The sequence below is a fragment of the Pristiophorus japonicus genome, chromosome 4 (genome assembly GCF_044704955.1).
Source record: "Pristiophorus japonicus isolate sPriJap1 chromosome 4, sPriJap1.hap1, whole genome shotgun sequence".
NCBI classification, from domain to species: domain Eukaryota; kingdom Metazoa; phylum Chordata; class Chondrichthyes; family Pristiophoridae; genus Pristiophorus; species Pristiophorus japonicus.
Genome location: NC_091980.1, coordinates 180,048,279 through 180,060,660, shown reverse-complemented (window position 1 = coordinate 180,060,660; position 12,382 = coordinate 180,048,279). Strand labels below are relative to the sequence as shown.

At 44.3% G+C, this 12,382-nt stretch overlaps 1 protein-coding gene across 11 annotated transcripts in view; it reads left to right on the top strand.

Annotated features, from left to right (window-relative positions):
- The window catches only part of sipa1l1 (signal-induced proliferation-associated 1 like 1), a 459,559-nt gene that overhangs the window by 436,569 nt on the left and 10,608 nt on the right, over window positions 1–12,382 (top strand). For 10 of the 11 annotated variants that reach the window (XM_070878865.1, XM_070878859.1, XM_070878868.1 and 7 more), the window contains 2 exons: window positions 3,009–3,228; window positions 5,889–6,035. In XM_070878865.1, coding sequence (XP_070734966.1) covers window positions 3,009–3,228; window positions 5,889–6,035 — 367 coding nt within the window. The remainder of the gene's footprint in view (window positions 1–3,008; window positions 3,229–5,888; window positions 6,036–12,382) is intronic. The other variant, XM_070878867.1, reaches the window with a different exon arrangement.

Here is a 12,382-nt window from a genome sequence, read left to right as displayed (position 1 = left end):
ATGACTTTGAAATTTGTTGCAAAGGCTTCCTATCTTAGCAGTCTTCCTTTTGAAATTTGCATAAACACAGTATCTGGTGAATGCTTCCAACATTTCCAAGGAGCTTGTAAAATAAGGATTTAGACAATGGGTCTACAAACTGCACGTCTCCGGGCTGACAGCCTCTCTGTGAAGGGCTGTGTGAGGTGATGTCTGCCTTCGCAGAATGCCCGTCTAGTTTGAGTATGCAGTTCTCAAGTGGCAGGAAGCATTTACAAGCATTTTTGTCGAGAGCACAGTGCACGCACTGCCAGTGTTCCATTCAGGCATCCCTGACTGATGGAACAATTCATTTTCTTTGCAGCAAGAAACTTCTATTCAAAAGAAAATTAGTGAATATTTTTCTCGAGGTGAAAGATAGCCATTGTTTTATTTTCCCCACACCTCACCCAGTGCCAGCATGAAGCACTCTCTGATTCGGTAAAGCACAGTGGACTGCAGAATAAAACTCCCTTTTCACTGTTTCAACAATGTACCTTAACTCCTATCACAGAAAAGCACACGTTTGAATATTTCTATTCCCCATACCAGCTCCCCATAGCTAGTCTCTCTGAGCAAGATTGAAGATTACTAGCTCCATTAGCTTTTGTTTTGTATTGTGGGCTTGTTCCTACAAAGGTCGCAGCCCACAGTCCATTCACTCAGGAACTTTGTAGCCAACAGATTTTGATCTCCTCAGTCTGGGCTGATTTTGAACTTGGATCCCACAGGTCAAAACTGCTGTGTGCTTAAACCAGTGAGTCACACAGACCCATAGATGTTTTCTTCAAAAAATAAATAACCATAATGGTGTGCAAAGATTTAAATCGAATAAATGGTTTCCATGTTAGAATTAGCCCCTGTATTAAGGATGTATCCTTCCCCTGTGTGTAAATGTATGTATGCAAGTATATAAAATATTTTTATTGTGCATTCAATGACTTCACATTAAATGAGAGTTGGGAATGTGTCGAGGTTAAACGAAACATTACAATCATGTTTCCAGTGTGGGTTTCATCACATCTGACTCAGTGAATGACCATGTGAGTAAAAAGAAAGAATTTGAATTTTGTGACAACACCTTGAGACATCCTCCGGAGATTCCAGGGTGCTTTACAAACAATTAATTACTATTGTTGGTATGTTGGTTAACGCAGCAGAAATTTATGCACAACAAGGTCCCACAAACGGTAAGTAAGATGAATGAAGAATTTGGTGGTGGTGTTTGAGGGAGGAATTCTCTCCCTGTTCAATTTCAAATAGTGCAAGGAATCTTTAACATCCACCTGCGCAGGCAGACCTGGCCTCAGTTTAACTTGGCAGCTAAAGGTTGGCACTCGCTTTAGTAATGCATTAAATTGTCAACTTAGATATGTCTGTGTCTCTCTCATTTTCTCTCTGTCTCTGTGTCAGCCTTGGCTCAGTGGTACCATTTTCACCTCAGAGTCAGATAGGTGATCTTGGTCAAGTGCCACTACAGAGACTTAAGCACATAATGTAGGCTGACACTTCAGTGCAGTACTTGAAGGAATGCTGCACTTTTAGAGGTGCCATTTTTCATTAAACCAATGCCCTGTCTACCTTCTCAGGTGGATATAAAAGATCCCACATCACTAATGGAAGAAGACAAGGGTGATCTTTCAGTGTCCTGTCCAACATCTATCCCCTCAACCAACACCACTGAAACAGACTATGCAGTCATAGAATGACATAGAATCTACAGCATGGAAATAGGCTAATCAGCCCAACTGCTCTATGCCAGTGTTTATACTTCACACAAGCCTTTCTTCTTCTAATTATATCTTCCCAACCTTCCCCTTTATCCCTCTAGTTCCTCTTCCCTCATGTATGCATTAAACTTCCTTAAATACATCAGTGCTATCTGCTTCAGCCCCTCCATGTGACGGGCACTTCTACATTCTCACCACTCTTTGTGTAAAGAAATTCCTCGTGATTTCTTTATTTGATGTGTTAGTGGCTATCTTATATTTATACTCCCTTGTTCTGGACTCGGCAACAAATGGAAATGGTTTTGCCACATTCTACTCTATAGGTCTTTCCTTTTCTAGAGTAAAGAGCCCCAGCCTGCTCTCTCTTCCCTGATAGTTGCATCGTCTCAATTCTTGTAACATCCTTATAGATCTTTTTCTGTTTCAACATTCATTTTGTAGTATGGAGGCCAGAACTACCCACATTTCTCCAAGTATGGTCTAACCAAGGTTCCATATAAATTGAATATTGCCTCCCTGCATTTGTATTCTGTTCATCTAAAAATAAACCCCACTACTTTGTTTGCACTCTTTATGGCCGTATCGATTGGTGTTGCTACTTTTAGCTATGTCAAGTAAAGTGTTCATGGGACGTTGTTGAGCTCAAATTAGCATTTCCCTACATCACATCAGTGACTGCACTTCAAAAAGTACTTCTTTGATTGTAAAGCACTTTGGAACGTCCTGTGGTCATAAAAGGAGCATAAATAAGTGCAAGCTTTTTTGCTTCCTTCTCTCGATCACTATCTTATATGTCTGTCTCTCTCTCGCCCTGCATAAAAATTACAGCATAGAAATAAATCATTTGGCCCATCACATCTATGCTAGAGCCAGCTCATCTACATAATTTGTTTTATATGAACAGGTTTGATCTGTAAAAAGTCTAGTGTTGTACTACGAGAGACAGTTCAAATATAAATGAGAACAAGAAAGGGAGAGGGAGAAAAGGTGCATTAGTAGAGCAAGTACTGCATCTCAACATAATTACTCCATTTTAAAAGCTTGGTTCGGTATAAGTTGTAACACTTGTGAAGGAAATCGTAATGTAACAAGAATATGCTTCTGGAAAAAAAAAATTAACCCTTTTTAAAAATAAAATGTCTCAGACAGTTCAAAGTTTGTGTCATTGATGCACGGCACACACACCGATTAAGTTTCTGTTCCTTATCTCTGACCTGATCCACCTGCATTTTGACCTGTTTTCTTTTTGTCTTGCCTTAGCCTTCCCTCCCAGGCACACCAACCGCGAGGAAGCCATTGCACCGGACCCTGTCTGATGAGAGCATTTACAGCGGCCAGAGAGAGCCTTCATTCTCCAACTCTCACGCAGCACTCCTGGACCAAGCCTTACCTAATGATGTCATCTTCTCCAGCACCTATCCCTCCCTGCACTACACACTGCCAGGCCGTAAGCATGGAAAGTCGATAAAATCTCATCATGGTGGGTAGTGCTCACAGGCCCCCTCCTCTGTTGTTTTGTCTGAGTAAAGCAATCTAGTGGTTCACTTGCTACTTTTATTGGGTCTAACGGGTTTTTAATCAGATTTTGCCCTCATCCCCTGAAAGCGCAGGTATGTTTTGGGGTGCAGTTCTATTGGAGCCAGACACCCTCTGGTACCTTTCCAAAATGGTTGCTGCCAGGTTTGAGCTTATGCAGTGAAAGTCAGGATACCATTCAACCACCAAGGCCTATGCCCAAGATCTACACACGTACACTTTGCAGCAGTAGTTACATAAGAACATAAGAAATAGGAACAGGAGTAGGTCATACGGCCCCTCGAGCCTGCTCCGCCATTCAATAAGATCATAGCTGATCTGATCATGGACTCAGCTCCATTTCCCCGCCCGTTGCCCATAACCCCTTGTCCCTTTATCGTTTAAGAAACTGTCTATTTCTGTCTTAAATTTAGTCAATGTCCCGGCTTCAACAGCTCTCTGAGGCAGCGAATTTCACAGATTTGCAACCCACTGAGAGAAGAAATTTCTCCTCATCTCTGTTTTAAATGGACAGCCCCTTATTCAAAGATCGTGCCCTCTAGTTCTAGTCTCCCCCATCAGTGCAAACATCCTCTCTGCATCCACCTTGTCAAGCCCCCTCATAATCTTATACGCTTCGATAAGATCATCTCTCATTCTGATCAGGAGCAGGAACCCTCGCTGATTTTTGTCCTACCCCCAAAAACTCCAGAGGCTCTTATAGCTCCTATATTGTCATCCTGGCAAAGATTTTTTTTTTAAAGACTTACATTTATATAGTGCCTTTCACGACCACTGGACGTCCCAAAGCGCTTTACAGCCAATTAAGTATTTCTGGAGTGTAGTCACTGTTGTAATGTAGGAAACACGGCTGCCAATCTGCACACAGAAAACTCCCACAAACAGCAATGTGATAATGACCAGATAATCTGTTTTTGTTATGTTGGTTGAGGGATAAATTTGGCCAGGACACCAGGGTTAATTCCGAAATAGTGCCATGGGATTTTTTGCACCCACCTGAGAGAGCTGTTAGGGCCTCAGTTTAACATCTCATCCGAAAGACAGTGCAACGCTTCCTCAGCACTGCACAGGCATGTCAGCCTGGATTTTTGTGCTGAAGTCTCTGGAATGAGACTTGAACCCACAACCTTCTGACTCAGAGGTGAGAGTGTTCCAACTGAGCCACAGCAGACACTGAAGGGAGGAGCAGGAGGAGGAGGGGGCGGGGTGTAAGAGGAGAGAGGATGGGGGAACATGGAATTGTGTGTGGAGGGGGGGGCGGTGGGGAGATGGATAAAGAGGATGCAAAGAGAAGGTTCAGGAAACAGTGGGAGCAATGTAGTTTATAGAACAGACCAGGATTGAATCTGGGATTTGCAGCCTGAGCTTTTGGGTTAAAGGGGCAGGAGGAGAAAGCTTACCTACCTTGGATTTAAGATGCAGACCATCTGTAGAGGCCCTTTTGTTAAAATCAAGGTAGTAATCCGACCCGAGTACCTTTCAACTAAGGTCTTACTTTTATGTAGGGAAAGTAAAATCCATCTTTTAAACTTTTGTTATTCTTCCGCGTTTTTACTGGTCACCAGTTTGTCTAGTTAAGCCTTCTGTAGTTTAAAGATGAAAAATGATATCCACTATCAGCAGGAAGAAATTCACGACATTTTAAATTACATTGTTACGTCAGCTCGTTAAAGTAGAGTGATTTAATAAAAACGATGTAAAAATGGATAACCTATCTGCTGAAGTCAGAGTGTTTGTGTTGATATATAATAGAGTCAGTACGTGAGTGTGCAGACATGTGGGGTCAAGCTTTTAGTTGACATTGTTTACTGTCCCGTCCTGTTCTCTCAATATATCGAAACTATGACTGATTTTCTCACTGCTATGCAGTGTCCCAGGCCAGTCATAACTGCTGCTTTCGCTCCTGCATTGGCCATCTCCGCGCCCTGCATAACATCTTATTTTGTCCTGACTACACGCATGAGCATTGATTTTGCTTTTCACCTGATCTGCTCTCAGACTCTAACTCTTTATTCTCTACTGTTTCTCATGAGCCTCGCACTTACCCAAGATCTGGCCACAAAAGTGGGGGGCGGGTTGGGGCGAGATGAGCTTGAGAGGAAAGAAACCAGTTACCTTGCATAATTCTAATAAAATAAGCTAATGAAATGAAGGAGCGGATGAGTAGCACACAGACAGTAGATTGCCTGCCTCATGACAAGATGGTTGCTGGGTTCAAGCTCCGGGGTGTGAGTTTCATCAGTTCTCAGACAGGATATGAGGTCATCTAGAAGTGTCTTCCATGGAAGTATCTTCTACCTTACCCGCTGGTGGTGGGAGAGGGGGAAGAATGGGAGAATTCACCTGCCGTTCTCTGATGAGGAACACTGCAAGCAATTCCTGCAGAGAATGGAGGGAGAAAATTGACAATTAAAAAAATAATGAAACCAAAAAAAAAAATCAATTTTTCTGCTAAATGATGGAGTGTGAAGATCATTCTTCTGCCTTGGATTGGTCCACTTTTCTCAATCCTATTTTAAATTAATTCCTGAGTTTGCAGGAGTTAAATTATCTGGTAATGTGTACTCGCAATGTTTGGTTGATATTTTACTTTTTATTCCTCAGTTGAACTTTCTGCGTCTGATGGTTCCCTGTCCGATATTCATGAAAGGAGACGCCAGCCACTACCAGATCCAGGTCTTATGCCCTTGCCAGACACTGCCTTGGGCTTGGAATGGTCAAACCTTGTGGATGCTGCAAAGGCATATGAAGGTAACAATGTGTGTGTATTTGTGACAGTTGAATCCTTGTGTAACTGTGCAGAATCTCATTCCTTGTTCTCCAGCAATGCGCACCATCCTATTTACCACGGTACATTGACAATCTAAACACGCTTTCACATTGTAGCTCAGTCTGAATCCTGGGAGAACAATACTAAATGGCCTCCTTGCATTGAACTCCCATTTATATATTTGAAACTTACCACTGGTCTCTTCAACTCCAATTGGATACATGGTGACTGATTCATTTGTGTGGTGTGTCGCATTGTTAAACGGCCTCGGTGGCGTCTGTTATCTAGATATATCATAAACTCATAGAATAATACAGTACAGAAGGAGGCTGAAATAAAAACAGAAAATGCTGGAAATACTCAGCAGGTCAGGCAGCATCTGTGGAGAGAAAAAGAGAGTTAATGTTTCAGGTTGATAACCTTTCTTCAGAACTGTGCGGGGGGTGTCGGAAAAGTCGCGGATGTAGGTAGGAAGAGACTGGACAAGTGGAGAGAGGAAGAAATCCGTTCCGTGGGGCAAGAACAGGCTGAAACGATGGGTCTACCAGGACAAGCCTGTTTGTGGATCTTGGGAAGGAGGTGGAAGCGGACTGTGCGGGATTGGGGAATATGAGGTTAATGGCCCTGGAGGGAAGATCTCCAGAGGAGGTTAGGTCAGTGACAGTCTTGGAAATGATGGCTTGGTGTTCAGTAGTGGGGTCATGATCCAGGAGGAGGTAGGAAGAGGTGCTGAGAGTTGGTGTTCATCCTCCGCAAGGTAGAGGTCATTTCGGCAAACAACAAAGAGACATTCAAGTGCTGGAGGCAGTGCAGAGAAGAGCCACGTGGCTTAGTGACAATGTTGGGGTTGGATCTGACTGTATGGAGTGCTGCAAGTTCCGAGGGAGGGAGGTTGGAGTGAGTGAGGGGAGCAGAGAAATTAACATGGCCAATGGCACGCCGGCAGTTCGCAATGATAATATCTAGAGAGGGTAAGAGGTCAGAGGGAGGGGTCTAGGTGCAACGAGAATTCTGAAAACGGGAGAAAGGGTCCGCTGTGCTGGAGGAAGACTCCTGGTCAAAGAAGTGGGCATGGAGGCGAAGGCGGCGGAAAAAGAGCTCAGCATCGTGCCGAGCTCGAAATTCATTGAGGTGGGGGCGTAAGGGGATGAAGCTCAGACCTTTGCTAAGGACTGATCGTTCGGGGTCAGAGAGGGGAAGGCCAGAGAGGTTAATGAAAACCCAGCAGGGGGTGAGATTGGAAAAAGGGATGGGATCGGAGGGAAGTGTGGGGAAGAAGGTTGCGGAGGGGCATTGGTGTCCAAGAGTTGTTGCAGCTTGCGATCCTTGACACCTGAAAGGAAGAAAAAAAAAGTTCTGTTAAAGAGCCGGATGAGGCGAAGGATGAAATGGAACTGGGGACCCAGGACAGCTTAGAGATAGAGCGAGTGGGTGCTGCTGAAGAGAGAGGTCGAGATTGTGCCTGTGGCGATGCAGGGCAGTGGTTCGAGGAACACTGAATACCTTGCCAATACCTGTAGTGGCAGTGAATACTAATACAAAAGCAAAATACTGCGGATGCTGGAAATCTGAAATAAAAACAGAAAATGCTGCAAATACTCAGCCAGTCAGGCAGCATCTGTGGAGAGAGAAAGAGAGTTAACGTTTGAGGTCGATGGCCTTTCGGCACACCAGGAGGAGACTATTCGGCCCATCGTGCCTGTGCCCTTCAATTTACCCTTGAATTGTTTTCAATGGTATAGTGAATGTATGTTATATTTTACCAATATCTTGCCATTGGAATTATGTTTATTCTCAGTTTATAACTGTTTTGCCAGCAGTCCAGCCAGTTGCCAATGGCGACACGGTGTGTCTGTGTGTGTTGGAATCATTGAAAATTGGTTTTGGAAATGAATTAAGCCCAGTCAGGCCTTCCAGGTTGTCTATTTGGTTCCCTCGCCGTGGGCATAGCGGAGAGAGCGGGAATCAGATAAAGTGCAAATGATCATTTTGTGCGGAAGAAGCAGCAGAATAAGTAGACAACGAAGAAATAGCTTTTTGGTTTGGTCTCACGTGGGACTGTTTGAACAGCAGCTTTTGTTGACGATAATCAACGTTCGAATGCAACTACGCGCCACAGAAATAGGTCTTCTTAATCCAATGCGTCATGGCGGATACTCAGCCCTACTACTCATCAGCCACAGGATTGGTTTTCAGTAGCTCTACCAATCAGGAACTTTTTTAGTGCTATATCAAATGCATGCTGGGATAGCGACTTCCAAAATGGCCGCCTGATTCCAAAATGGCCACCTTGCAGATTTCATTGTAGCTAAATCAATGCAACTCTTCAAAGCCTAGAAGTAAAAGGGCGGCGTTTTTGTTTTCAAAATGGTGATTAGGGATTTTGACACAGATCCTGTGTGTCAACATGCTTGTGTATTGACACGCTTATGCTAAACATCCGTAAGACAAAGGTCCTCCACCAGCCTGTCCACACCACACAGCACTGTTCCCCCAATCATCAAGATCCACGGCGCGGCCCTGGACACAGTGGACCACTTCCCATATCTCGGGAGCCTCCTATCAACAAGAGCAGGCATCGACGACCAGATCCAACACTGCTTCCAGTGCGCCAGTGCAGCCTTCGGTCGCCTGAGGAAAAGAGTGTTTGAAGACCAGGCTCTCCAAACTGCCACCAAGCTCATGGTCTACAGGGCTGTAGTAATACCTGCCCTCCTGTATGGCTCAAAGACATGGACCATGTACAGTAGACACCTCAAGTTGCTGGAGAAATATCACCAACGATGTCTGCGCAAGATCCTACAAATCCCCTGGGAGGACAGGCGCACCAACATCAGCGTCCTCATTCAGGCTAACATCCCCAGCATTGAAGCACTGATCACACTCGATCAGCTCTGCTGGGCAGGCTACATAGTCCGCATGCCAGACACGAGACTCCCAAAGCAAGTGCTCTACTCGGAGCTCCTTCATGGCAAACGAGCCAAAGGTGGGCAGTGGAAACATTACAAGGACACCCTCAAACCCTCCCTGATAAAGTGCAACATCCCCACTGACACCTGGGAGTGCCTGGCCAAAGACCACCCTAAGTGGATGAAGTGCATCCGAGAGGGCGCTGAGCACCCAGAGTCTCAACGGCGAGAGCATGCAGAATTCAAGCGCAGACAGCAGAAAGAGCGTGCGGCAAATCGGTGCCACCCACCCCTTCCCTCAACGACTATCTGTCCCACCTGTGACAGTCTGTGGCTCTCGTATTGGACTGTTCAGCCGCCAAAGAACACACTTCAGGAGTGGAAGCAAGTCTTCCTCGATTCCGAGGGACTGCCTATGATGGTGAGTATTGACACTGTTATTCTAACACAAGCACACTGATGCTCAGCCCTTTTAACAGGCCACAGGATGTTTGCACTGACAAAGTATACAGAGCTTGGGTTGTTTAGTTTAAGGTGTGCAACTGACTGGAGAATCGCACATCATTAGTCAATGCCACTTGCACAAGGTTTACACACTTGTTGTGAAACTGATCACTGTGCAAATGTGCGTTGTGAATCCATTGCTCTGTACTGGTGTAAAGGAAGCCACCTCCAAGAGTAGATTCCTATTTGCATCAGTTGAAGTGCATCACTATACAAGTTCCAATGCAGATTCCCAGGCTGACAATTAGATTACAGGAACAAGTGCGATCCACATGCACTAACTTCGACTTTTGCTGAAATTGCGTGTGGCCACGTGACGACAAATAACGCAGAGCCAGCAGAGTTTAATGAAATGGAAGGTAAAGGTGCAGCCTCAGGCAAATGGGTTATAGAAACCACATCATGCAGTCTGTGTAAACTGTGTAGATTTGTGCTGTTACTGTCACCACACATTGACAGAACTGTGGAGCTGGCACAAACTATTACTCTCTGTCTGGAGTCGAATTGAACAATTAGTGTAGGTGACTGCAGGTTTTGCTGCAGCATCTGGGCAAAAAGGTAATCTGAAAGAAAAAGCCAGTTGTGGAGTTTACAAGGTAGAATGAGCAGTCTCACTCAGGTCAGTAACTATGACATGAATTGCCAGCCCTCATTCAAGCACAGCTTCTTTGTATAAATGTCACAGCTGATCAATATGTAAAGATGGTATCTCAGTACCGAGATGCCTCTATTTCTTTGTTTTATACTCCAGTTGATTGCAAATGGCCTTTCCCACCCTTTCCCCCCCTGTTTTGTCAGAGCCTTTTCACTGCTTATTAGCCTCCTGTTGTAAGCAACACAGCACAGTGTAGATCCTATTCCTGTGGTCCCCTTCTTCTCTCCCTTTCCCACCCCCATAGTAAAGGAGGACATGTAGACCAGGAGAGCCACTGAAACTTATCAGCTGCAACCCAAGAATCAGCCATGGCCAGAGCCCAGCTTCTGTAAGGCCAGCAGATTTCGAGTTTTCCGAGAGACTGCGGATAAATGTAATAACTGAAAATGTCAAGTGTTCTAAATTGGCACTTCAGAAGAAACTACTTCACCCAGTGAGTGATGAGAATGTGGAACTCGCTGCCACAGGGAGTGGTTGAAGCGAATAGTATGGATGCATTTAAGGGGTGGTTAGATAAGCATATGAGGGAGAAGGGAATAGAGGGTTATGCTGATAGTTAGCATCAACCATAAGTTACACGTTTATATGTCTGTCAATATTTTACATAGGATTTCAAAAATGGCATTTATCATTCGAAGAATATATAAACCATGTGAGTTAGAAATACCACCTTGCTGTGTGGTTTTGTTTTTTTAATGACATAGTTTCAAGCGGACAAACTGGAGTGGGACGGGTGAAAATCTGACCATTGATGCAGAAATCATCTGCTACAGTAAAGATACTGGGATTGTTGATGATGTGCGACACACGCACGTAGCATCAACCATAAATTATATGTTTGTACGTCTGTCAATATTTTACATCGGATTTCAACAGGCCAATATAAAAGCAAAATATTGCAGATGCTGGAAATCACTATTACAGAAACAGGCCGCTAGGCCCAACCAGTCCATGCCAGCATTTATGCTCCACTCGAGCCTTCTCCTGTCTTTCCTCATCTAACTCTATCAATATAACCCTCTATTCCCTTCTCCCTCATAGGCTTATCCAACCGCACCTTAAATGCATCCATACTATTCGTTTCAACCACTCCCTGTGGCAGCAGATTCCACATTCTCACCACTCTCTGGGTAAAGAAGTTTCTTCTGAATTTCCTATTTAATTTCTTGGTGACTATCTTATATCAATGGCCTCTAGTTTTGATCTTTCCCACATGTGGAAACACTCTCTCTGTATCTACTCTATCAAAACATTTCATGATTTTAAAGACCCGTATTAGGTCACCCCTCAGCCTTCTCTTTTGAAGCGAAAAGAGACCCAGCCTGTTCATCCTTTCCTGCTGGGTAAACTCTCGTATTTCTGGTATAATCCTTGCAAATCTTCTCTGCACCCTCTCCAGTATCTCTATTTTAGTTATATTAAACACTGGTGTTTCGAGATAAATCCCCTCTTTTGAATACTTTGTACATGCACATTGAAAGGTAATTACTCAGCTGTACTTGAACTTGTCTAATGCTTTCATATTTAATCAGCTCAGGGTATTCCATACTGACTTATTATGTAGGCAAATGAGGCAGCTGTGCTGCATCAGTAATATCCCACAAACAGCCATGAAATGGGTGATCAGTTAAACTGTGTTTTGGGGATATTGGCTCAGGGAGAAATGTTGACCAGGAAACCAGGTTCTTGGGATCTTTATCATCCACTCGGCCCATCTGAACAAGCAGACAGAGCTTAATCTTCTCGTGTAAAACACCTCCGCAAGCTGCCCTGCATATGAGCCCAAATCTGTGGAAGAAACCAAGAACTTTATGACCCAAAACCTAGTTAAAAAAATTAATTAATGTTTGTCTCTTTCTTCACCGCCCCCCACCCAACCACAATGCACACATTCTTAATATCTTCCTTTCCAATCTACTCCCATCATTGCTACTTCCCCGTGCCCTCCTCCCCCCCCCCTCAAACAAGACTGTTACCAGTATCACTCCCCACCATTACCAATGTGGGATGTGCTTTCGTAGGGCAGTCTCGTTGCTGTTTCTCCCCATAGTGAAGTTGCCTTGTGGTCCTACAGTTTTCGATCGTGTAGCTCAGATGGGAACTTGGCGACTAACATCCAGTGCAGGTACATTATGACACCAGCCATGACTGATTCAGAGCAGCAGTTTTTTTCCGAGTGCTATCTGATTACCTGTGTGTTTGCCAGTTGATTGTGCTACAAGTTAGTTCTGTAGATTTGTACTGTGTAGTCTCATGTTTT